This window comes from Herpailurus yagouaroundi, unplaced genomic scaffold (assembly GCF_014898765.1).
Source record: "Herpailurus yagouaroundi ecotype Mexico unplaced genomic scaffold, PumYag 216, whole genome shotgun sequence".
Lineage (NCBI taxonomy): Eukaryota > Metazoa > Chordata > Mammalia > Carnivora > Felidae > Herpailurus > Herpailurus yagouaroundi.
The window spans coordinates 8,806,879-8,832,051 of NW_024412447.1; the positions used below are offsets into that span (position 1 = coordinate 8,806,879).

Here is a 25,173-nt window from a genome sequence, read left to right on the forward strand (position 1 = left end):
GACATCATCACTGTCAGCATCACCCTACGGAGGAAGGCGTGGGCAGTATCCCGAACTTGCCCATGTTCGCAAACCGAAACGCTCTCCCCTTTAAACACTAGCTCCCCATTCCCCTCTCCCAGCCCCTGAAAGGTGATTCCACTCTGTCTCTCTGAATTTGACAAATCTCGGGACCTCATATAAGCAGAGTCATGCAACACATGTCTTATGTGTCTCCCTTGTTTCTCTTAACATAATGTCTTAATATTTTTTCTAATTTTTATTTATTTTTGAGAGAGAGAGAGAGAGACAAAGAATGCACAGGCGAGGGGCGGGGTGGGGGGGGGGACACAGAATCTGAAGCAGGCTCCAGGCTCTGAGCTGTCAGCACACAGCCCGACACGGGGCTCGAACCCAGGAGCCGTGAGATCATGACCTGAACTGAAGTCGGACGCTTAACTGACTGAGCCACCCAGGTGCCCCTTTGTTTCCCTGAATTTAAAATGTCCTCTTCCTCTGGCTGTTTAAGAATTTTCTTTCTCTCTTCAGTCCACTGAAGTTTGACTTTGATATGCCAAGGTATGGTTTGCTCTGTATTGAGCCCATTAGGGTTTCCTGCGCTTCTTAAATATGTGGATTCATACCTTTCATCAATTTTAGAAATTTCTCAGCCAGTAACTCTTAGTACTCTGGTGCTTTTTCTCCATCTTCTCCTGCTGGCTCTGGTTTTCAGCACTGACTCGCCTCCAGCTACTGGAGATGAGAAGTCCCTTTAAGGGTTGCATCAAGGCACTGTCTCTGCGCTGGCTTCCACTGGCTGTCCTGAGCTTGTTATTGTCTTCCTTCAAGTTTTCTCGGGCAGTAAAGAAAAGTCAGCCAACTCCACAGTTCATAGAATTGCCATTGCCCCCATATCCTTCAGGATCTAAGACTATAACATACGTGAGATTCTTGGCAACTGTCGTGCCACATCCACAGGAGCAGAGAGACACGGACAGTTGAGGTGTGTGGCTCTCAGGGCACGTGGTAAACTCAAAGGTCAGCCAAAGAGATGTGGGTTATAGCTTCGATAGCATTATCTCTACAAGATAACCAGATGGCAATGAGGAAGGCTCTTTAGAGAAAAATACCAGCTAAGAAATGCATAAGGAATGATAAAATTCAACATCTTATAGCACTCAGGGAAATAATGGATGCAGGAACAACCACCACGGGCTGCAAAAACCATTAGGTCAGGTTTTTGGGGCTTTATAACGGCCAACTTCTAACCCCCAATCAATCCTATCATGACTAAAAGCGAGCCCTGAAGTGAGATGATGGAAAGAACATAGAACTTCTTATGAATCAAACAAATAAGCAAAAAAATTGAACTTGAATCCAATCACGTCTCTAGATCTAAATATGGGTTTATTTAAAACATTATTGTAATACGGGGATAGATGAACATGTCAAAGAACACTTGGGGAAAAAAAGGGGGGGCCACCTGGGTGGCTCAGTTGGTTAAGCATCCTAATCTTGACTTTGGCTCAGGTCATGATCTCACAGTTCATGAGTTTGAGCCCTGAGTCAGGCTCTGTGCTGACAGCACGGAGCCTGCTTGGGATTCTGTCTCCCTCTCCCTCTGCCCCTCCCCTGCTTGCTCTCTATCTCTCAAAATAAATAAAAATAAACTTAAAAAAGAAAAAGAAAAGAACACATTTAGCCAAATCTACAACTGAGAAAATCTACAGGAATATATACTCTGTTTCTTCAACAAATAATTGTCATGAAAAAGAAAAATGGGAGGGGATGGGGCACCTGGGTGGCTCAGTCGGTTGAGCGTCCAACTTTGGCTCAGGTCATGATCTCACAGTTCGTGAGTTCGAGCCCCGTGTCGGCCTCCATGCTGACAGCTCAGAGCCTGGAGCCTGCTTTGCATTCTGTGTCTCCCTCTCTCTCTGCTCCTCCCCCGCTCACACGCTGTCTCTCTCTCAAAAATAAATAAAGATTAAAAAAAACAATGTTTTAAGAAAAAAAAGGGAGGGGAACTGACATAGATAAAATGTTGTAAATAAATCAAAAACTACAAAAAAAAAAAAAAAAAAACCCAGCATCTTTGAGACAATCGGCAATATGAAAACATTGGGTATTAAGCATAAAAGAATTCTTGTTAATTTTGTTAGGTGTGATAGTGGTATTACGGATTTTCTTTAAGGTTCTTATTTGTTAGGGACACATGCAGAAGCATTTACAGATAAGACAATATGATGTCTGGAAATCGCTAATATTCCAGTGGGGGTGGGGTGGGGGCAGGGACAGAAACACAAGTGTTGACAGGTGTTGAAGCTAGGTGATGAGTACGTGGGAATCACTTTGTATTCGCTCTTCTTAGGACTATTTTTTATAACCATAATTAAACTTTCCCAAAAGCACAAGTTGGATGGTGAGGAGAGGGAGAGCCCCTGCACGGGGACGTCAAGTCTGGAGCATGTTTATACGTGGAAGGAGGGATAGAACGACAGAAAAAGAACTCCCCCGTGGAGCCAGGGCTGGAGGGTCCCGGGAAAAAAGGATGCAAAGCCCAGGTGGCAGGCTTGACCTTGGCGAGGGTGGCAACTACAGTCCAGCCTCCATTAGATGAATGCCAGCTTGTGCCCTATTCACACATTTGATCTTAATTGGCCCTTACAGCCATCCCATGAGATGGCGTCATTATTCCCATTTTAGAGATAAGGAATCGAGACTCCGAAAGTTGGGTGACTCACTCAGGGTCAGACAACCCGTAAATGGCAGATCCTGGATTGAAACCAAAGTTGCCGTACTTCCAAAGCTTGGAGCTGTGAGACGGGATGAAGGTGGTGAGAGCGGAATGTCAACCATTGGAGGTGACAGAGGTGACGACAGACGCAGCCTGTGCGACTGGTCGCCTCTCTTCCTTGGGCAGCTGGGTGGGAGCTGTTAAGGACAGGGTGCCCGCCCTGCTGGTCACACTGGGCCAGCCGGGGAGGCGGAGGTGTCCCCACAAGGAAATTCCACAGGCCGAATCGTCAGGTGCCTCACGTGGCCCCCTCCCACTCTGCGACAGCTTCTTCAAGAGACAAAGGTGCAAATACCGAGAGTGTGAGTTGACCTGAGCTGCATATGAATCAGCAGAGGGTAGAAGGCTTCCAAATAAAGCTCATGCAAATTCAGCTGCTACCAAGAGCCCCAGGAAGGGGAGGCGATGCCCAAGACTACCCCCATCTCACGGTGCTCTGACTGCACCTGAACTTCCATGCTCTGTGCAGCTGTGCCCTGCTCCTGCGTAGACACCTGTTTCTGAGCCAAATGCACAGACACCGGAGGGGCTTCAGACAGAAGCTGAATGACCAGCACCAGACGAGCCATCTTGTCTACCTGGGGTCCGTTGTCACTTTGGATGCCTTCTGACTTTCGCAGCCTGCCTTGAGTTCGTGGTTGGCCAACCCGAGCCTGTGTTTTCTTCTTTCAGCCCTTCTGAAGCAGTGGACAGGAAACAGCCCACAGCGTACTTCTCACACTTTCCATTGCTCCTAAGCCTTTCAAGTGCCATCAAGGCGCATGAGGGAACACACCTTCCACCTGGGTCTTGGCTCCATCTATCACAGGAGACAGCAGGAGCGCACAACCCAATCCTACAATCCCATCCTGAGGGGCCGCTTTCTTGAGTCACTTCTACTACCAACTGTCTTAGCCTGGGTTCCATCCAGAAGGATGAGTCATTTATTTTGGGAAGCGATCCCAGGGTGACAGAAAGTAGGGGACAAGGAAGATGGAAACAAGGAAGAGAAAGAGCCAATCCAAGAGAGATTGATTGAGCTGCTCCCCGCTGTGGGCGTTCTGGGGCTGAAGCCAACTCGGACCCTCTGCAAAGCCCCATAGAGCACATCTCAGAATTTTCCACTCCAGGGGCGGAAGACAGAAGCATTTATCCATCAATTCCTGTCCCCATCGGTCAAGCACCCCACATGTAACGTTAACTCCCTTCCGCGACCAGCTCTGGATCCGCGTGAGTACCAGTGGGCCCCAGGGCATGAAGCAAGACAAGTGCCATGCTCCAGGGGCAAGGCCCATAATGAAAGTCTGGTCGGGAAGATCTGAAGGGAAGGACAAGAACAGTGAGGAAAGGCAGTTTTTTCCGGTAAGTGATGCTGGGGAAACCAGATAATGAGATAACCAGAAAGCGAAATTAGTTCTTGACTTTACCTCGAGCCCTGGAAACAGTTTTAGGTAAATCACAGATCCAAATGGCAAAGGCAAGCTAACGGAGTGGGTAAGAAAAGAATTTCTTAAAGTAGGACACCGAAAGGGGTGCGTGGGCGGCCCAGTTAAGCATCCAACTCTTGATTTTGGCTCAGGCCGTGGTCTCATGGTTCTCAGGATTCAGCCCCACGTGGGGGTCTACACTGACAGCTCGGAGCCTTCGTAGAGTTTTCTCTCTCCTCTCTCTCTGCCCCTCCCCCTGCCTCTTTCTCTCTCTCTCTCCTGAAATAAACAAACATAAAAAAAAAAAAAAAACCTTTCACATAGGACACAGAAGGCATCCTGATGGCTAACAGACACATGGAAAGATGCTCAACATCGCTCATCGTCAGGGAAAGACAAATCAAAACCACGATGAGATACCACCTCACGCCAGCCAGAATGGCTAAAATGAACAACACAAGAAACAACAGGTGTTGGCGAGGATGTGGAGAAAGGGGGGCCCTCTTGCACGGTTGGTGGGAGTGTGAACTGGTGCAGCCACTCTGGAGAACAGCATGGAGGTTCCTTAAGACACTAAAAATAGAACTACCCTCCAATCCAGCAATTTCACTATTAGGTATTTATCCAAAGGATATGAAAATACAGGCTTGAAGGGGTACGTGCACCCTGATTTTCATAGCAACAACAGCCAGACTATGGAGAGAGCCCAAATGTCCATTGACGGTTGAATGGAAAAAGAAGATGTGATATATATATATATATATATATATATACACACATATATATAATGGAATATTACTTGACCATCAAAAAGAATGAAATCTTGCCATTTGCAATGATGTGGATGGAGCTAGAATGTATTACGCTAAGCAAAATATGCCAATCAGAGAAAGAAAAATACCATGTGATTTCACTCCTACGTGGAATTTAAGAAACAAAACAGATGAACATACGGGATTGGGGGGGGGGCAATAGAAGAGAGGGAAACAAACCACAAGAGACTCTTAATGACAGAGAACAGACTATGGGTTGAGGGAGGGAGGTGGGTGGGGGATGGGCTAACTGGGTGATGGGTACTAAGGAGGGCACTTATTGTGATGAGCCCTGGGTGTTGTAGGTAGGTGAGGAATCACTGAACTCAACTCCTGACACCAGTACTGATTGCCCTGTAGGTTAAGTAAAATTTAAATTAAAAAAAAAAAAAAGGAAAAAAATTAAATGGGACACAAAAAGCCCTAACCAAAGGAAATGGTGATAAATTTGACCACATTAGAATAAAGAGCTGGGGCACCTGAGTGGCTCAGTTGGTTGAACGTTTGACTCTTGATTTTGGCTCCAGTCATGTTCTCATGGTTCCTGAAATCGAGCTCCGCGTCGCCAGCGCAGAGCCTGCCTGGGATTCTCTCTCTGCCCCCCCCCCACTCTCAAGCACTCCGTCTTTCTCAGAATCAATAAACAAACATAAAAAGAATAATGGGGAGTTCCTTTTTGACAACTGATGGCAGTAAACAAGTAAACGGGTGAACACAGAGTGGAAGGAAGATATTTAAAATGCGTTCTGATTGATTCCACGCATGTCGAGTTTCAAACATCTGACCGACCACATGAGTTTTAGAGGCATATGGTTAGATGGTGAAACTATAAAGATATAAAGAAAATCGAGGAAGCCATCACCATTCAAGCCAGAAGAGTGGGTACCTCTAGGGGGAACAGAGTCGTGATTTGGACGACTGGGAGTGGCCCGTGGGCTGTGTTCTTGCCCTTGACGGGAATGGTGCTTGTATGGGTGTTTGCTTTGTGTTCGTTCATCGAGCTGTGTTTTGTCTGCGTACATTTTTCTGCGTGTGTGTTCTATCTCACAAGATAAAAGTTTAAAATAGTGTCTGTCTCAGAAGGTTTTTGTGAAGCTCTGCGTGAAATACTGCACAGGACCCCAATCCAAAGAGCCTGGCGTATGGGAAGGTACCTGCCAAGGTTAGTGACTCTGATTATTGTTGGGCTGGGGGTGTTTTGAATGTGACCTTGCATGTGGAACTTCGCAGATTTGTGGGCGGTCCACATGTATTCGTGGACGGCCACCCAGGGAAGGTGTGTGGGACACAGGTGGGGCAGATAGTGTCGGAAGGGGGGAGATGATGGCCCAACCCAGATAGGGCAATTCATCTCTCCCATTGGGTCCTTCAACCAGCAGACTGAAGTCCCCTAACCTTAGGAGTCCAAGTTCAGGAATAGGAAGGTACTTTAGTAAGTCAGACGGGGAGCTCTGGAGGATGGGGATTGTGCACCTGCTGCTCTAAGCCCCTCCTACCATTGCTCAGTGTGGCCTGGGTCAGAGAGAGCCCTGGGCTTTGGGTGCTGACTTGCCTCAGCCGGAGCCGCCAGGACCCTGGCCTGTGGGTGTGTGGGGCCCAGAGGCGGAAACATGGGGGCTTCATCTACATTGGCCTCTGGGCTTTGGAAAACCTATTGCTGCCACCCGAGCCCTTAGCCCCACTCTAGACCGGCCAGAGCAGGGCACGTATACAGGGTTTGAGCTGCCTCAGGTGAGCACGATGGGCTCAAAGCTGGCAGTGCTCCCCAAAGCCACCCAGACAATAGGGGGTTGGCACCTCTGTAACCTGGCAGGTGACTTCTGTTTATTATGTCGAGTGTACTGGAGTATAATTATCATACAATCAAATTCACCTTTTTACATTTTTATTTGTATTTTTTTTACGTGGATTTATTTAATTAGAGAGAGAGTGAGCATGAGTAGGGGAGGGGCAGAGACACAGGGAAAGAGAGAATCCCAAGCAGGTGCCGCATTGTTAACGCAGAGCCCGATGCGGGGCTCAAACTCACAAACCGCGAGGTCATGACCTGAGCCAAAATCACGAGTCAGATGCTTAACTGACTAAGCCACCCAGATGCCCCGTAAATTCACCTTTTTTATATAAAAAAAAAATTATTCTTGAGAGAGAGAGAGAGAGACCACAAGCAGGAGAGAGGCAGAGAGAGAGAGAGAGAGAGAGGGAAATAAAGAATCTGAAGTGGCTCCAGGCTGGGAGCTGTCAGCACAGAGCCCAATGCAGAATTCAAATCCACAAACGGTGAGATCGTGACCTGAGCCAAAGTCAGACACTTAACTGACTGAGTCATCCAGGCACCCCTTAAATTCACTCTTTTTAAAAATAATTTAATTTAATTTAATTTAATTTAATTTAATTTTATTTTATTTTATTTTATTTTATTTTATTTTAGAGAGAGAGCAAGCATGAGTGGGGGAGAGGGGCAGAGGGAGAGAGAGAAAGAGAATCTCAAGCAGCCTCCACACTCAGCCCAGAGCCCCACATGGGGTTCGATCCCCCAACCCCGGGATCATGACCTGAGTGGAAATCAAGAGTTGAATGCTCAACCGACTGAGCCACCCAGGTGCCCCAAATTCATCTTTTTTAAGCATATACTGGGACACCTGGGTGGCTCAGTCGGTTAAGCATCCAACTTTGGCCCAGGTCGTGATCTTGCAGCTCGTGAGTTTGAGCCTCGTGTTGGGATCAGTGCTTGACAACTCAGAGCCTGGAGCCTGCTTCCGATTCTGTGTCTCCCTCTCTCTCTGCCCCTCCCCCGCTCGTGCTCTGTCTCTGTCTCTCTCTCAGAGGTGAACATTAAAAAAAAAAATTTAAGGGGCGCCTGGGTGGCTCAGTCGGTTAAGCGTCCGACTTCAGCTCAGGTCACGATCTCGCGGTCCGTGAGTTCGAGCCCCGCGTCAGGCTCTGGGCTGATGGCTCGGAGCCTGGAGCCTGCTTCCGATTCTGTGTCTCCCTCTCTCTCTGCCCCTCCCCCGTTCATGCTCTGTCTCTCTCTGTCTCAAAAATAAACAAAACGTTAAAAAAAAATTTTTTTTAAAATTTAAGCATATACTTCAATGAGTTTGACAAATGTGTGTGTTCACATAACCACAAGCCCAATCCAGACATACCATGTTCATCACCCCCAAAAGTTCCCTTGGCCCCTTGACAGTCAATCCCCTCCCCCTGCCCTTGGCCCCTGGCCATCTACTGATCCGTGCTCTGTCCCCATCGTTTTCGGCTTTTCCAAAATGTCAAGTAATGGAATCATTCAGGTTGTAGTCTTTCAAACCTGGCTTCATTCACTAAGCATAATGCTTTTGAAATTCATCCATGTGGTTGCAAATATCAATAGTTCCTTCCGCTTTATTCCTCAGAAGTGCGTCACTGTATGGATATATCACAATTTGATGGTCATTTGGGTTGCTTCCAGTTTGGGGCAATTATGAATCAAGCTACTATAGGTATTTGCATACAGGTCTCTCACTGGATGCATATTTTCATTTCTCTAGGGTAATGCTTAGGAGTGAGATTCTTTTTTTTTTTTAATGCTTTTATTTATTTTTGAGAGAGCATGGACGAGCAGGGGAGGGGTGAAAGAGAGGGAGACAGAGGATCTGAAGCAGGCTCCATGCTGACAATAGAGAGCCCGATGTGGGGCTTGAACTCACGAACCATGAGGTCATGACTTGAGCTGAAGTCAGACTCAACCAACTGCACCACCCAGGCACCCCCCACACACCTTAAAAAAAAAAAAAAAGATTAGATTTTTTTTTAATTTTTTTTTTCAACGTTTATTTTTGGGACAGAGAGAGACAGAGCATGAACGGGGGAGGGGCAGAGAGAGAGGGAGACACAGAATCGGAAACAGGCTCCAGGCTCTGAGCCATCAGCCCAGAGCCTGACAACGGGGCTCGAACTCACGGACCGCGAGATCGTGACCTGGCTGAAGTCGGACGCTTAACCGACTGCGCCACCCAGGCGCCCCAGATTTTTTTTTTATGTTTATTTATTTTTGAGACAGGGGAGGGGCAGAGAGAGGGGGGACAGGATCTGAAGCAGGCTCCATGCTGACAGCAGAGAGCCAAAGGTGGGGCTCGAACCCACAAACTGTGAGATCATGACCTGAGCCCAAGTCAGACACTTAACCGACTGAGCCACCCAGGTGCCCTAGGAGTGAGATTTCTGGGATATATGGTACATGTATGTTTATCTTGATAGGAAACTGACAAACTCTTTTCCCAAGTGAGTGTATTCCACCTTAGTTTTTATTCCCCTTGGTGGAACTTTCCTCTTGTCATGTTTGGCAGGACCATTGTGGGAAGACCACTGACTAATTCAGTGAGAAACTCAAATTATGGAAGAGCCGTAAATATTTCTGGTGTTTCAGTTCTTTAAGCACCAACCACAACTCAAAGGATTAAAAGTAGGAGTGCCCACCCGGCTAGGGTGACTAACTTGCCAGTGTGCCCGAGATTCTCCTGGTTTTAACACTGAAAGTCCTGCATCCTGAGAAACCCCTCCATCCTGGCACCAAACGGGGATATGTGGCCACTGAATGCCGGGGCACTGAACATCCATCACATCGTTTTATTCACGAGAAAGTGTCAAGGGTGGGTTTGTGCCCTGACTCGTGCATGAGGGAACAACCTTCTAGAGGTTAAGTTGCTTCCCCAGCCCACGCTCCGGAATAGGTGGAGCCAAACTTTGGCACCAGATCTGCCAGACTCCAAAGCATCCCCCCCCCCCCCGCCCCGGGGTCCTGGGCTTCAGGGGCACAGGCCAGCAGGTGCACCTGGGTAGAGCTCTGCTGCCCTCTGGTGGCAGCAGAGGAGGCACTCTGGGTCAGAGCAGCCAGTGGTGGGAGCCGGAAGACACCCGTTCCCCCCAGGGAGCAGGACCTCAAATCTGGCCTCGGCCCTAGAAAGGTGCCACATGGAGGGACCCCACCAAGGCCTGCTGGGGGCCTTGGTCCAGCCGTCCATGAGTCACGTGATCAATCGGGCCCTCACAGACCTAGGGCCAGAGTGCTGGGTTTGAGTCTGTGTGTAATGCTGAGCCAATCACTCAGCCCTCGGGGCTTCAGTTCCTTATCTGTAAATCAGGATGATGAGCGTGTCGACACACTTAGACTAGGCTTAGACACTGAGGTTGTAATTACCAGCTCCATCACACCCACATGCCCCCCACCCTTGTGCACTCATTCACTCCGTTCACTGACTTAACTTCCATCCAGCAGCTATCTGCCAAGCGCCAGCTTTGTGCCAGACCCGGAGGTGGAGGGGTGACAGAGACGGCTGATCTCCTGGCTCTTAACTCAGCTGATCCACTATCTCATGCATTCATTCATTCCTGGAGTATCCATTTATTGAGTGTTCCTTCGTTCTTTTTCAGACTCATTGAAATTCCTTTTTCATTCATTCATCCGTCCCTTGGTTATCACATTGACACATCCATTCTTTCTTTATTTTTTCAGGCAATTGTTGACTCCCCGCCCCCTTCCTCCTTCCCTAATTCCTGTTTTGCAAGCATTCTGGAAGCACCACTCAACTCAAGGCCAGGATTAGATGCTGGCATTCTGGCTCAACCCTCCTCCCAGACTTGTGGGTAGGCAGATGGTGAGGACACGCTGTGCTAACTACCATATGCCAGCCATCAGGACCCAGAGCAGGGAGAGCACCAAGAAGGGAGCAACTGACTGCCTGGAGGAGGGAACAGGGGGGCAATCAGAAGAGGCTTCGTGGAGGAGTTAGCATTTAAACAAAGTTAAGAAGGGTGTAGGGCAGTTCTCCAGGGAGGGAAAGACACTCCAGGTAAAGTCTTTTTGTGTGTGTGGTACGTTTGGGGAAAAGTGAGGTACCTGGGTGGCTGGGGTATATGATGTAGGTCATGTGTCCATGACAACATCCAGGTCAGTCTCTCCCTAGGTTCCGGTGACAGTCATAGGCCAATCAAGGACTTCTAATTCATCACCCTTGGGTCACTGGAAAACCACCCACTATCGGGGGGGCCAGGAATAGCTTTAAGGCATTAACAAAACACCCTGTCACCAGGGTCACCTGGCTGGACTGGGACACTCAGTAAGAGAGCTGCCTGGATGAGCAGGCTGTGCAGACAGCAGCAACATTAGTATCTGAGGTGCCTGGCCCCCAGGATCCCATGGTCATCAGCAAAGGTTAATTGTGTCCTTCACTGTGAGCCAGTCCTTGCCCCAGATGTCGAAATACAGCAGTGAATAGAATGCCCATTCTTTAGCTGGTGACAAATACAGGAGAAAACTAGCAAGTGTGAGGACCAGCAGAAATACACCTGCAGTTGAAAAAACAATTGGGGTCTGTTGTCTCTTTTAGGAAAGGAGACTACACTGACTTCAACAAGGGGGTGTGAAAAAGGACTTCTTGTAGCACTTGTGCTTGGGTGAAGTGATTTGGGGGAGGGTTCAAGTAAGTGGATTTAACTCTAGGTGCTGTCAGGAAGCAACACAATTCCATGACTGGCTGTCTTAATATTTAAAGAGAACGGGGGAAAAAAAAAAACAGAAAAGAAAGAAAAAGGAAAAATAGAGAAAAAGAAATAAAGTGAACCGAGGCTAATGCTTTAAAAAAGCAGTAGTTACTCATAAGAGCCAGAATGAGGTTTCAACAATATTCCTGTTTTCATCTACTTTCAAACATGATTACAGAGCAGTCTTGTTTATGCCTTGTGTGAGGTCGGTGTTCTGGGAAATTGTTTACGTCCAACAGGAGGACATCAAGGTCTAGCTGTAAGTGCCAAGCCAGCTCCCAGACGGGAAGGGCCCTTTTCTCTTTCTCATAAGATTGTCATAAATGGGAGAGTGGGCCAGCCCCGAGGAACGGCCAGGACAAAGGCCCGGGGGCAGGAGGGGATGCTGAGAGCCATTAGCAGGGCTCCCGGCGGCGCCACGACACGTACGCGGACTGGAGAGGGCGCCTGGGGTCGCACCCTCGGGCGTGCAAGGCCACCTCTCTCATAGGAACTTGGGCTCTCGGCTGCCTTGATTTGTACAAACACAGGAAACGAAAGCAAACAGCTTTGATCAAGACAACCTACTCGGCCACGAGCTCATGAATATTCAGCAGGATGCTTCCGGCTTGCGACTCCGCCCCAGCCCCGCCCTGCGAGAAGACTGCGCTTGCCCCGCTTGCGCGCGGCTCTGTCGTCATAAGTACGCGCCGCCACCGCCGCCGCTCGCCGTGGGGAACTGGAAAGCTGTCATGGCGAGTTCCGCTGCTTCCTCGGTGCGACCGCCGAGGCCCAAGAAAGAGCCACAAGCGCTCGTCATCCCCAAGAATGCGGCAGAAGAGCAGAAGCTCAAGCTGGAGCGGCTCATGAAGAACCCGGTGAGACGAAGCACTGGTTCGACTCCTCCTCCGAGTCCCCTTCCGTTACGGCGCTGCTGGGGACCCACGGGCCCACCTCTCCCACCTCTAGACTTAGGAACTGAGTACCCGAACCCCAGGGCCAGCCCTTAGGAAGGAGTAGGCTACCTCACAGACCTTGAGCTTCTTCTGTCCTTGTGTTGGAGCCCAGCCCGGATGAGGGTGCTTTTAGACACTTAGAGTTTAACTTTCTGTGAACAGAAGGGTTGACTGGAACGATAGCATTCATGGGTTTGCACAAGGGTTTATTAACTTCTAAACAGCACTGATTGTTAGAAAGGCTTTGGCTGAGCCACCCGGAGCAAATCACTCCCTCAGTCATAAAAATAATTGGGTGAGGTCTCTTACACCTTTGGCTAGAAAGGGTTGACTCCACATGTAGTAGAGTTAGGGTTAGAAGTTTCCAGCCATAAATGGTGAGTTACGTTTCTGAGTTTTGTTTTGGAAAGTTAAGTGTAGCCCTGGCAAGGCCACGGGCTGTGGTAGACCCCAAAGATGTATGGGATGAAGTAAATCTAAGGCATCGAAGAAAATCGGCTTTAGGTCCAAGGAGCAAAGCAGCCTTTCTTCACCAATCCAGTTAAAATGCTTTGGTTTTAAGAGATGTGATTGTCAGCAGGTTTGTGCTTAAAAACGCTTTTGTGTTTAAATGTTGCAGGACAAAGCAGTTCCGATTCCAGAAAAAATGAGTGAATGGGCACCCCGGCCTCCCCCAGAATTTGTTCGAGATGTAATGGGTAATGTCGTGTGTGTGTGTGTGTGTGTGTGTGTGTGTGTGTGTGTGTGTGTAAATATAGTTTTTGAAGCGTAGATCTAAAAATCCTGCAGTTAGCATTTAATTAAATCTATAATAGGAAAAAAAAGTTCAGTTTCAGTAACTTTGTACTTACAGCAAAGGGGTATTGTTGCTTACAGTTTGGCATTAGAGAATTTTCTTCTGCATTTAAAAAAAAAGTTTATTTACTTTGAGAAACAGCGCAAGCGGTATGAGGCACAGAGGGAGAGAGAGAAATTCCTAAGCAGGCTCTGTGCTCAAACCTAGGAACTGTGAGATCAAGACTGAGCTGAAATCAGGGTCAGGTGCTCAAGCCACCCAGGAATCCCTTCTGCATTGTTTAAATAACATATTTTTTTAAATCTAACTGGAAATAGCTTTATTATTTTGGGTGGTTGTAAATTAACATACTGATTATAAAGAGGACTAAGTAACAGAGGTCTGAAAAATTTTGAACCCCCATAATTCCATCATTCCTCTTGTAGCATGCTGCTACAGCCTTCTAAACTCCCCTAGTCAAAATCACTCATGTGTAAGAAAAAATGATTTTTATTTTATTTTATTTTTTAATTTTTTTTAAACGTTTTTACTTTTTTATTTATTTTTGAGACAGAGAGAGACAGAGCGTGAACAGGGGAGGGGCAGAGAGAGAGAGGGAGACACAGAATCCGACACAGGCTCCAGGCTCCGAGCAGCCAGCACAGAGCCCGACGTGGGGCTCGAACTCACGGACCGTGGGATCGTGAGATCATGACCTGAGCCGAAGTCGGATGCCCAACCGACCGAGCCACCCAGGCTTGCCCCGGAAAAATGATTTTTAAAAATGTGGCCATTCTACACATACTATTTAGTAACCTACCTTTTTCCTTTAATATACATGGACATCTTTTCAGCTCAGTAGAAATTTAGCGTGTCAAGTGTGAAGTCATCTGGCAGGGGAGGGAAAGGTCTTAAGCGATCTTCTAGGTTTCTGGTCACTTAACTGCAGACTTTTTCTCCTCTTACTACTGCGTTAGGGTGGAATTTTTAGTGACTTCCCCTTCAACATTCATGCAACAATTCTTTAATGATGCCGACACTATGCAAGTCACTGCTAGATTCTGGAGTTCAGTGGGGCATGGTCCTTTCCATTACTTCCAGTTTGGTTTTTTGGTCCTTTTTGATCAAGGGTCACCCGTGTTGGTAACTGGATTTCATTAAGAACTCTGGACTCTCCTGGCTATAGGTTCCAGCGCTGGGGCTGGCAGTGGAGAGTTCCACGTGTACAGGCATCTGCGCCGGAGAGAGTACCAGCGACAGGACTACATGGATGCCATGGCTGAGAAGGTCAGTGAGTGACAAGGCTGGCTGAGCCCTTGCGTTTGGGCAATGTACACTTGGGACTTTTAGGAAAAAGCTGCTGCTGCTGTTTTTGGCTTTTTTTTTTTTTTTTTTTAAGAAAGAGAGAGTCCCAAGCAGGCTCTTGCAACACAGAGCCTGATGTGGGACTCGATCTCAGGAACCATGAGATCGTGACCTAAGCTGAAATTAAGAGTTGGGTGCTTGGGGCGCCTGGGTGGCGCAGTCGGTTAAGCGTCCGACTTCAGCCAGGTCATGATCTCGCGGTCCGTGAGTTCGAGCCCCGCGTCAGGCTCTGGGCTGACGGCTCAGAGCCTGGAGCCTGTTTCTGATTCTGTGTCTCCCTCTCTCTCTGCCCCTTCCCCATTCATGCTCTGTCTCTCTCTGTCCCAAAAATAAATAAACGTTGGGAAAAAAAAAAAAAAAAAAAAAAAAGAGTTGGGTGCTTAACGGAGCCACCCAGGCTCCCCAGGAAGAGGCATTTAAAGAAGAGAAGATACACCTGGTGTGAAGGCTGCCTTCTTAAGTCAGCATGGGAAACAGACGTCAAGTAAATCCAGGTTAGTCCAAGGTCAGATTCAGCACATCAAGATGCTCCCACTGGGAGATGTATGAGAGAAGGGAGACTTCCAGTTGGGCAGAAAGGACAGCAGAGGCCTCTCTCCCTTCCAGGCCATTTGCCGTGAAATGGAATAGAAAGCAAGATGTCGCACATCACTTAAGTTATTATTTCTCATTCTGTTGTTCTCTTTTTGGCTGAATGCCTATAATTCCATTCAGCTATGTGTTTAGTGTGGATAGTGTGTATGCGTGTGTCTACTTTGAGTTGTCTAGCGTAGAGACTGGCATTTCTTCATGACAGGTGTCAAATAAGAATTGGGAATGGCTTTAGAAATTGAGGGGCACCTGGGTGGCTCAGGTGGTTAAGGATCTGACTTTGGCTCAGGTCATGATCTCATGGTTCGTGGGTTCCAGCCCCATGTCAGGCTCTGTGCTGACAACTCAGAGCCTGGAGCCTGCTTCAGATTCTGTGTCTCCCTCTTTCTGTGCCCCTCCCCCACTCATGCTTTGTGTCTGTCTCTTTTTCAAAAATAAAATCAGAAATTGTATCATAAGGGATGCCTGGGTGGCCCAGTCCGTTGAGTGTCCGACTTTGGCTCGGGTCATGATCTCACAATTCATGAGTTCGAGCCCCATGTCTGGCTCTGTGCTGACATCTCAGAGCCTGGAGCCTGCTTCGGATTCTGTGTCTCCCTCTCTCTGTCCCTCCCCCACTCATGCTCTGTCTCTCTCTGTCTCAAAAGTAAATAAACATTAAAAAAATTTTTTTTAAAGAACTATTAAGGTTTTTGTTACCTGACTGGAAGGGCCAGAAACCTCTTTTTTATTGCTCTTAAAAAATGCTCTTTGGACATTTCGCTTATTTTATTTATTTTTCAGAGAGAGTTTTGGAGTTATTTTATCCACACCAAAAATTGTGTTGGATTTTTTTTTTTTTTTTTACTAGAATTGAGTTGAGTCTGTCACTTAAATTGAATAAGAATGGATGTTATAGTGTTTAGTTATCCCCTCTAGAAACTTTTATCTTTTTTTGTTTAAAAATTTTTGTGTCTCTCAATGATGACTTATGGAGATTTGATACTTATCTCACTATATTTGTTCATAGATTTTAAGTTTTGGCGGGGCTTGTTTTTAAGTAGGCTCCATGCCCAACGTGGGGCTCAAACTCATGACCCTGAGATCAAGAGTTGCGTGCTCTACTGACTGAGCCAGCCAGGTGCCCCAAAGATTTTAAATTGTTGTTTTTTTTTTAAAGTTTGTTTATTTATTTTGAGAGAGAGTGCAAGTTGGGGAGGGACAGAGAGAGAGAATGAATCCCAAGCAGGCTCCACACTGTCAGTTCAGAGCTTGGTGCAGGGCTCGAACCCATGAACTGTGAGGTCATGACCTGAGCTGAAGGCGGACACTTAACCGACTGAGCCACCCAGCCGCCCCCAAGATTTTAAGGGATTTTTTTATTGCAGTGGTGCTAGGTGCTCCTTTATGTTTTATTCTTGACTATTAGTAAAAATCAGAAAAAATCCTGATGTTTTAGGGCTCTTCTATTTTCCAACCTGGCAATTAATAAAAACCAAATATTCTTTGGCAAATTCTTTGTGATTCCCACATTTGATTTCTCCTTTTTAAATTTTTTAATTTTTTTATTTAAAAATTTTTGTTTTAATGTTTTTATTTATTTTTGAGAGAGAGAGCATGAGTGGGGTAGGGGCAGAGACACTCCCTCCCTCCCTCCCTCCCTCACTCCAAAGCAGGCTGTAGGCTCTGAGCTGTCGGCACAGAGCCCGACACAGGGCTTGAGTTCGTGAACCGCGAGATCATGACTCGAGCCGAAGTCAGACGCCCAACTGACTGAGCCACCCAGGCGCCCCTGATTTCTCCTTTTAACATGTATGAGAGATTACCTCTCATTCTTAATCTTACACCATGCAATGTAGGACCTTTTCCTCACTCTGCCTATGGTGCCTATTTTTTCATGGAATACGTTTGTGTGTTTTAGAGATTCACATGCTTTAAAATGATATGTATTTGTATTGTGAAGTCACCACCTTGAGATCAAGGCCTGAGCTAAGATAGAGTCAGACACTTAACTGACTGAGCCACCCAGGTATCTCTTATTTGCTTTTTATAAAGGAGGAAACCACTTTGGGCAACAGCATGTGGTTTTCCAATGATTCCCTTTAAAAAAAATTAACTCACTGTAGAACTTTTTCCTATATAAAGGAAATAAAATGCTTTAAAAATTTAAAATAATCATTCACAAGGGGTACCTGGGTGGCTCAGGCGGTTAAGCGTCCAACTTCAATGCAGGTCATGATCTCACAGTTCGTGAGTTCTAGCCCTGCATCGGGCTCTGCGCTGACAGCTCAGAGTCAGGAGCCTGCTTCAGACTCTGTGTCTCCCTCTGTCTCTCCCTGTCCCCAACTCGCGCTCTGTCTCTCAAAAACAAACATTAAAATAATCATTCACAAAAAATAGAATACTACTTAGCAATAAAAAGGAATAAACTACTGATATATGCAACAGTGTGGATGATTCTTACAACATGCTGAGTGAAAGAAGCCTTGCATAAAAGAGACCACACTGTAAAATTCCATTTATATGAAGTTCTACAAGAGGGAAAACTAATGTATGTAAAGAAAAAAAAAAAATCAGGGGCTCCTGGGTGACTTAGTTGGTTAAGCGTCCAACTCTTGATTTCCACTCAGGTCGTGGTCTCAATGGTTTATGGGTTCAAGCCCCGCACCTGACTCTATGCTAACAGCAGAGGCTGCTTGGGATTCTCTCGAGCTCTCTCTTGAGCTCTCTCACCCTGTCAAAATAAACACTTTTTAAAAATCAGAATAGTTGTTTCTGAGTTGGATAAGAAAAGGTACGAGGGAACTTTCTGGTGTGATTACATTGTACACTCTAGATTTGATCATTTTGTTGTATGTATTACCTTAAGTGGAAAAAAACAGAAAAACCGTTAACAAATATTAAACTCTAGTTGATGATATGCATGCTTAAATCTTTAGAGGTGAAATGTCCTGGTGTCTGCAACTTACTTTGAAATGTGTTAAAAAGAAATGGATTGACGGAAGGATAGAGGGATAGATAGGTGGACAGGCATGTGCTAAAGCAAGTAGCAAAATGTCTGTAGGATTTAGTGGTGGGTATACAGGCTGTATGATTCCTTCAACTTTTCTATGTTGGAAATTTTCCAACGTAAAATGCCAGGGAAATTATTAAAGGGATAGATATGATACAGAAGAAAATATGTAAAAATTTACTGGAATGGCCAAAAATTGAGTTTGAAAAATACCTTTATGATTTTGGAACAGAAGGGAATCATTGCCGTGGTGGGTTTCACCTGCTGTTTGCTTGTCCTCCGTCTCTCTTGGCCCCCAGTTGTTGGTGGTTCTTCTCCAGCTACTGCCGTCCTCTGGATGTGGCATTCTCAATTCTAGTGGGGAGTTTCTGGTGGCTGGTCACACCTCTACCTAGTCACTGTAGTGGGTTTTCCATTACCAAGAATAAATAAAACTCTATGTAGAAACTATCTGAAGCTACTTTAGCTTCATTTTGAAACTACTTTACATATTGAAACTATTTTAGAGGGAAGGAAACAGAGCAGGCTGTTGGCTCAACTACCATCAGCTAGTCTGGTTTTTATACATCGATCAAAGACCCAGGGAAAATACAGAAAAATGTTTCACAGACCTTGAATCCACACAGACACGCAGGTTCTTATTTCACACGGCTAAAGACAGGCTCTGAGGTTAGAAGAAACAAAGAGGCAAGGGTGTCCTCACCTTTCACGGTGACTAACGGCGTCGCCACTGGAAGAGCTCGTGGTGAGCTCAAGTCCTGCCAAGCCCGACGGGGCTCCGGTGGGTCACTTGTTGGCTGCAGCTGCTCCGGCAGCAGAGTGAGTTTACGGTCCAGCTGTGAACAGACCACATGCTTTTCCTTTTAAGTCGTTTGCTTTCTGGTGCTCTAATCGGAACTGAGTTCCTTGAAAGGAGACCCTTCTCTCTTTTTTTCCGTATTTACCTATTATTTTTTACTTTCTATTTTAGAGTGTGAGTGGGGGAGAGGGCCCAGTGGGGGGAGAGGGAGAGAATCTTAAGCAGGCTTCGTGCTCAGCGCGGAGCCCAACTCGGGGCTCCATCCCACAACCCTGGGCCGAAATCAAGAGTCAGACGCTCGACTGACTAAGCCACCCAGGTACCCTGTTTTATTTATTTTATTTTTTTTAGTGATCTCTGTACCCAGCGGGGGGCTGGAACTCGCCACCCCGAGATCAAGAGTTGCACGTTCTTCGGACTGAGCCAGCCAGGCGTCCTGACTCCTCTTATTTCATGATCTCTGCTCTCAGAGAGTTTCTGCATCACTCTAAGCAGAGCCACACAGCCCTGGCAGTGCAGGCCAGCAGAGGGGTCGAAGCCACCTTGTCCTCTGCTGGCCCCTTATTTACTCTGTTGACCTTTAAGGCTTTGACTAGAAGAAAGAGATGGCATTTTATTATTTTTTTAAATTTAATTTTATTGTTTGAGAGGGAGAGAGACAGCGCAAGTGGGGGAGGGGCGAGAGTGAGACAGACTCCGAAGCAGGCCTCCAGGCTCCGAGCTGTCAGCACAGAACCCGATGCGGGGCTCGAACTCACGAACTGTGAGGTCATGACCTGCACCGAAGTTGGACGCTTAACCGACTGAGCCACCTACGCACCTCAGAGACGGCATTTTAGATCATTGTATCTTTGTGGTTTACAAGTGCTTTCTAGTAGGTTATCATGTGTTATCCTTTCTAAAGGCTCTGGGAGAGAGGAATTGGTCTTTTCCCCATTTTATAGGTGAGAAAACAAAGGCTCAGAGACAGGGAGCTGCTAGGAAGGGATAATACAAGGGTTGGCTTTGTATGGACGTGTGTACACTCACGTATTCCTGTGTGACACATGTATGTGCTTAGTAGCAGTGATGGCACTGGGTGTTGTCTTGCTGTGGAATCAGTCACCTGATGACTGTCATCATTAGGACTTGAAAATCCCATGGTTCCACCTCTCTGGCTGTTCCATCTGATGAGCCCAGGTCACCGTAAGGAAAAAACGTGCTCCTGTGTGTCTCCTCTACTCTCAGTTCTCTGCTTCTCTTCTGACACTTCTGGTCACCAAGTATGTGGGGATTTCTCTCACACCAAGCAATTCTGTGACGCTAGCTGAGCATCCTACAGTTTAACTCAATCCTGATGCCATCCACCAGGCAAGAATGTCCAATGCCACATGTTCAACGGGCTCAGTCCCATGAGACTGCCTCCCCTCCCCCAACCACCTCAAAGGCCAGTCCCAGGCCCAGGTGTTGTCCCCTGTCCTTCTGACCGACTGGCTGTGGATTAGAGGTCCCCCACCACTCCCTCCTCAGGTTCAATTAAGTTGCTCAGAGGGACTCACAGAACTCAGGAGAAGCCAGGTGGAAGAAGGGGGCACAGAGCTTCTGTCCCCTCCCAGCCCCTCCACATGTTCACCAACTCGGAAACCATCTGAACCCCATCTTTTTGGGGTTTTGGAGGCATACTAAGGCACAATTGATCAACTCATTGGCATTTGGCAGTTAGTTCAGCCTGCAGCTCCTCTCCCTCCCTGGAGCACAGGAGGTGGGGCTGAAAGTTACCCCGGTGACCAGCCCGGCTCCTTAAGGGCTTTCCAGAACTCACTCATTAACTTAAACTCCTGTGGTTGAAAAGGGGCTTGTTATAAAAAAAAGACACCATTTCACCTTTCTCTTGGGAGCTATTTCAGAAACTGGGAACATAATTAAGTATTATAACAAAAGGTGCCCCTGTGGCTCTTGAATAGGAAATTTATAGGAGCTTTTGGAACCACGTTCCAGAAGTAATGGATGAAGACCAAATACAGTTGACTATTAGCAGGTGATTAGGGGCACCAACCCCTCCACTATTCAGTAAAATCTGTATATAACTTTTGACTTTCCTAAAACTCTAATAGCCTTAACTGTTGACCCAAAGCCTGATAATGTAGTTAGTTAACATATATTTGGTTACGTGTATTATATACTGTATTCTTATAATAAAGTAAGCTAGAGAAAAGAATGTTAAATAATAAAATAAGCTAGAGAAAAGAATGTTTCTCTTACCGAGGAAGAGAAAATACAGTACTGGACTGTATTTATCGAAAAAATCCGCATGTAGGTGGACCCGCACAGTTCAAACCTGTGTTGTTCAAAGGTCAGCTGTATACGTTTCTTACTGTAAATCACAATGTCACACTAGCCAAGGCCCTGGCTACGTAGCCGGTAATTCTTCCTCTGCCTTCAGGGAATACACAGTGTGCACCTTCTCATGCTCTCGTATTTTGTGTATGACTGCCACCCTACGGAACGAAGTAACTTTCGCCATCGGAGAACCAGATACTGGGGGCATCCTCTTAATGGTTACGGTGGCCCCAGAGACCCGGATGTGCCTATGGCACCCCCAGTGGTGTGACTTCCAGAGCTCCCATACCCAGCCCAGAGTGTGTCTAAATGATGTGTTTTTTCACAGCAAAAATTGGATGCAGAGTTTCAGAAGAGACTGGAGAGAAATAAAATTGCTGCAGAAGAGCAGACAGCAAAGCGCCGAAAAAAGCGGTAAGGGCTTTGTGGCTTCTCATAACCGATGAAACTTAAAGGCAGAAATGTGAAAGCTGGGGAATGAGTCGTCCTTGCGGTCAGAAGTTCACCTTATGACCTGTCAAGGTCTTAGGTGTTACCCAGTAGAGGAATGGCCTTTCTTCCAATAACCGAGGAGAGATTAAGTCACTTACTACCACTACATCCCCCTTCCCCCGTACAGATTCTCCATAGCTCAGGTCAGCACTTTGGTGCTCACATGGATTTCTGGGTCTCCTTCCCTTCTGTATTTTAACACCAAGTTTAACAATATGCTGTGAGTAAGGTTCCCTTAGCTTGTTCCTTAAATTAGGGTGTGTGACCTCCCTCAGTGACATCATGTGAGCATGTAGGCTGCATGTGTGTGTGTGTGTTTTAATAAATACTCCCTCGACTTTTAAAGAGCTGAGCAGGATTCTGAAAACAGTCCTTAATTCTTATTTATTCGTTTACTTATTTAAGTTTATTTATTTATTTTGAGAGAGAGAGCACGAGCAGGGTAGGGGCAGAAAGAGAAGGGGTGAGAGAATCCCAAGCAGGCTCCACACTGTCAGTACAGAGCCCAACGTGGGGCTCGAACTCACTAACCATGAGATCATGACCTGCGCCAAAATCAAGAGTCAGACGCTTGACCAACTGAGCCACGCAGGCGCTCCTGAACGGTCCTTCATTCTTAGTCTGTTTCTGGCAATCTGTTCGTGTAGTGGGATAGTTCTTTTTCTTTTGCTTTCCAATAGGCATAGTAAAGGTAGTTGAAGAGCACATCTGTATGCTGCAACTTGATTACATCTTTTTTTCTGTTTTGTATTTTTTCTTTTATTTCATGTTCCAGTTTCTGCATGTAGAATTAAATAAGAAACAAAACCTGTAAAGCTGTAACATTTCACATGGAAATGCTGCCCAGCCTTTACCAGCTTCGGAAATCTGACCTTTGCTGATGGCTGCAATGAAGTGCCACCTAAACAAATAAATAAAAATAAATAAATAAAAACAGTCCCTAAACATCTTGGAATGAAAAATCTCTCGCAATGTTTCTGAGATTGTTTTAATCACCTCAAGACTCTGAAAGGTTGTTTCATTTTGATTCAAGAAGAAAACTGCTTGATAATGTTGATGGTGTTGGAGTAGCAGAATCATGAGAAAGTATTTCTTCCATTTCATTATTGTAGTGTTTGTGTAATTGTAAGGTCTTTAAACATTCCATAAGTAGTTATTTGTTTTCTAAAATATATAGTAAGGTAGTGGGGGAATTAATAGATTTATTTTATATTTGTAGCCAGAAGTTAAAAGAGAAGAAATTATTGGCAAAGAAGATGAAACTTGAACAGAAGAAACAAAAAGAAGGTGAGTGGTACCTGCTTTTCTTGGTTGGGATCTTTCTCACCTATCAGGAGTGAGATTTAGAATTTGGAGCTGGTTGGCTGGCCACTGAAGACACGAGGACTTATTTCCATTAGTTAGGACTCATTTAATTGCAAGTGTCAGAATGTTAAACTGGTGTAAGCAAAAAGAAAGATGCTGACTGGCATTAAGTCAGGACAGACCTCCCTTCAGGGATGGCTAGTAAATGAGCTCAGTGATGTTACTGGCCTTCTTTGTCTCCCTCTGTCCCCTGGCTCCTTGTCCTCAGGCAGGTGCATGTCCTCCCTGTGGTTGTGGGGTACCTGGGGCTGCACCGTGCCTCATTCTTGTCCAGTAGGAAAGACTGAGGGGATGTCCCTCGCAAAAGTGCTTTTGTGTTTTTTTGGCCCTGATGGAGTCACTTGGCAAGTCAGTTAAGAATGCTTTGGGTTATAAAAAAAAAAACAACAACAAACCAGAAAACTAGCAGTAGTTAAACAAAGAAGAGTTCATTTCTCTCACTTAATAAGAAATCTGGTGGTAGGTGGCAGCCTCTTGTGGTTCAGCAGCTCAGGAGTGGCAGGCCCAGTATCCCCTGTACTTCTCTTGGCCTTTACTTTGTGGGTGTGAGATGGCTCCTGTGGCTCCTGGCATCATACCTGTGTCCAAAGGGGAGAGAAGTGCAGGGGATGCTGGTATTTTAACAGAAGAGCAGAAGATCCCCCAGAAGTGCCCAACAGATGGCATTTTATATTTCACTGGTCACTTTGCCATCCCTTGCTGCTATTAGGCTAGACGAATAGAAAACCGAACTGTTGTGACCGTGTTTAACCTGTCATGATTTATCCCTGGGAGCCGGGTACATTGCCACCCTGGACTGGGATGAGACTGTAAATCACGTGTCAGTGTCCCACAGTGCTACCAGTCCTGTCCACCTCTGAGCACTCCACATGGCCAGAGGTGCCAGCCGCTCCCCTGAGAGCCCCTGAGCTGAGAACCCGGGAAAGAGGGGCATCAGATGGAAAGGACCGAAGATGCTAAGAGACCAAAAAACGACAAGTGCATACACATTACTGAATTGGTGGTTGTTCCCTGATTGACTAGGCACGGTTCCTGGTTAGACGGTTGTGAGTTTTGGTCTTAAGATAAAGTCAGACTTTCACTGACACACTAAATATGATTGGTCCCTTCCAGGATCAGTTTCCTTATGGTTTGTAAATATACTGCGTGACACCCTCTGTATGGTATAGTCTTACACTCTTCCTTCCCATTTCTTAGAATCATTTCTTTTATAACACTGAAATGTGATTGCTAGGACCTCATCCCTGAAAGAAACCACCTCATTACTTTCCCAGCCCTCTTCCTCCCCACACACACAGGAACATCCAGTACTGATCCAAGGGCTGGAGGATTGGGCACAGGAGCCAATCTCACGGTTTTTGGTTTTTTGTTTTATTTATTTTAGACGGAGCGAGCGCATGTGTGAGTAGGGGAGAGAAAGAAGGAGAGAGAATCCCAAACAGGCGTCACACTCAGTGCAAAGCCTGATGCAGGGCTCAATCCCATGACCCTGGGATCATGACCTGAGCCAAAATCAAGAGTCGGATACTGAACCGACTGAGCCACCCAGGCGCCCCGAGCCAGTCTCGTGTTATATTGAAGGAGGTAGTGTAGCTTGGACCCATGACATCAGGATATAGAAAGGTCCTTGTCTCTAGGTGATTTATTTTTTCTTTGTGTTGTCATTGCTGTTATTTAGTGTTTAGTGAATTTCCTGAGCTAATTTTGTAAAGCCTGCATTCTTTATTGGGTCTGCTTTGTTAGCTTAGTGGTCAGCTGAAGAGTAGAGATTTCTTTGAACTTCCAAGTCTCACAGCCTTTGCCGAGGGGCTCTACATATCTGTAGGAACATGCCTTCAACGTTTTGGCAGGCGGTTCACAATTTGCTTTGGCCTTCATGCCCTCCTTGCACAGAGCTTCAAGGTCAGCCAGAGGTGAGATTAGGACCATCACTTGTCTTTCTTAGACATGTACACAGCTCTGCATGTGACTGTCTAAATTCCCAGCTTTTCCTCAGGTTTTGATGGATTTCTTGATTACTCCAACTG

General features: G+C 46.4%; 1 protein-coding gene across 1 annotated transcript in view; it reads left to right on the forward strand.

Moving 5' to 3' along the window:
* Positions 1-12,079: 12,079 nt before the first annotated feature.
* PRKRIP1 (PRKR interacting protein 1) overlaps positions 12,080-25,173 on the forward strand; it is a 33,385-nt gene continuing 20,291 nt past the window's right edge. The window contains exons 1-5 of the mRNA XM_040456071.1: positions 12,080-12,370; positions 13,068-13,146; positions 14,410-14,510; positions 21,618-21,703; positions 23,001-23,068. Of these exons, the coding sequence (XP_040312005.1) occupies positions 12,095-12,370; positions 13,068-13,146; positions 14,410-14,510; positions 21,618-21,703; positions 23,001-23,068 (610 nt within the window). The 5' untranslated portion in view covers positions 12,080-12,094. The remainder of the gene's footprint in view (positions 12,371-13,067; positions 13,147-14,409; positions 14,511-21,617; positions 21,704-23,000; positions 23,069-25,173) is intronic.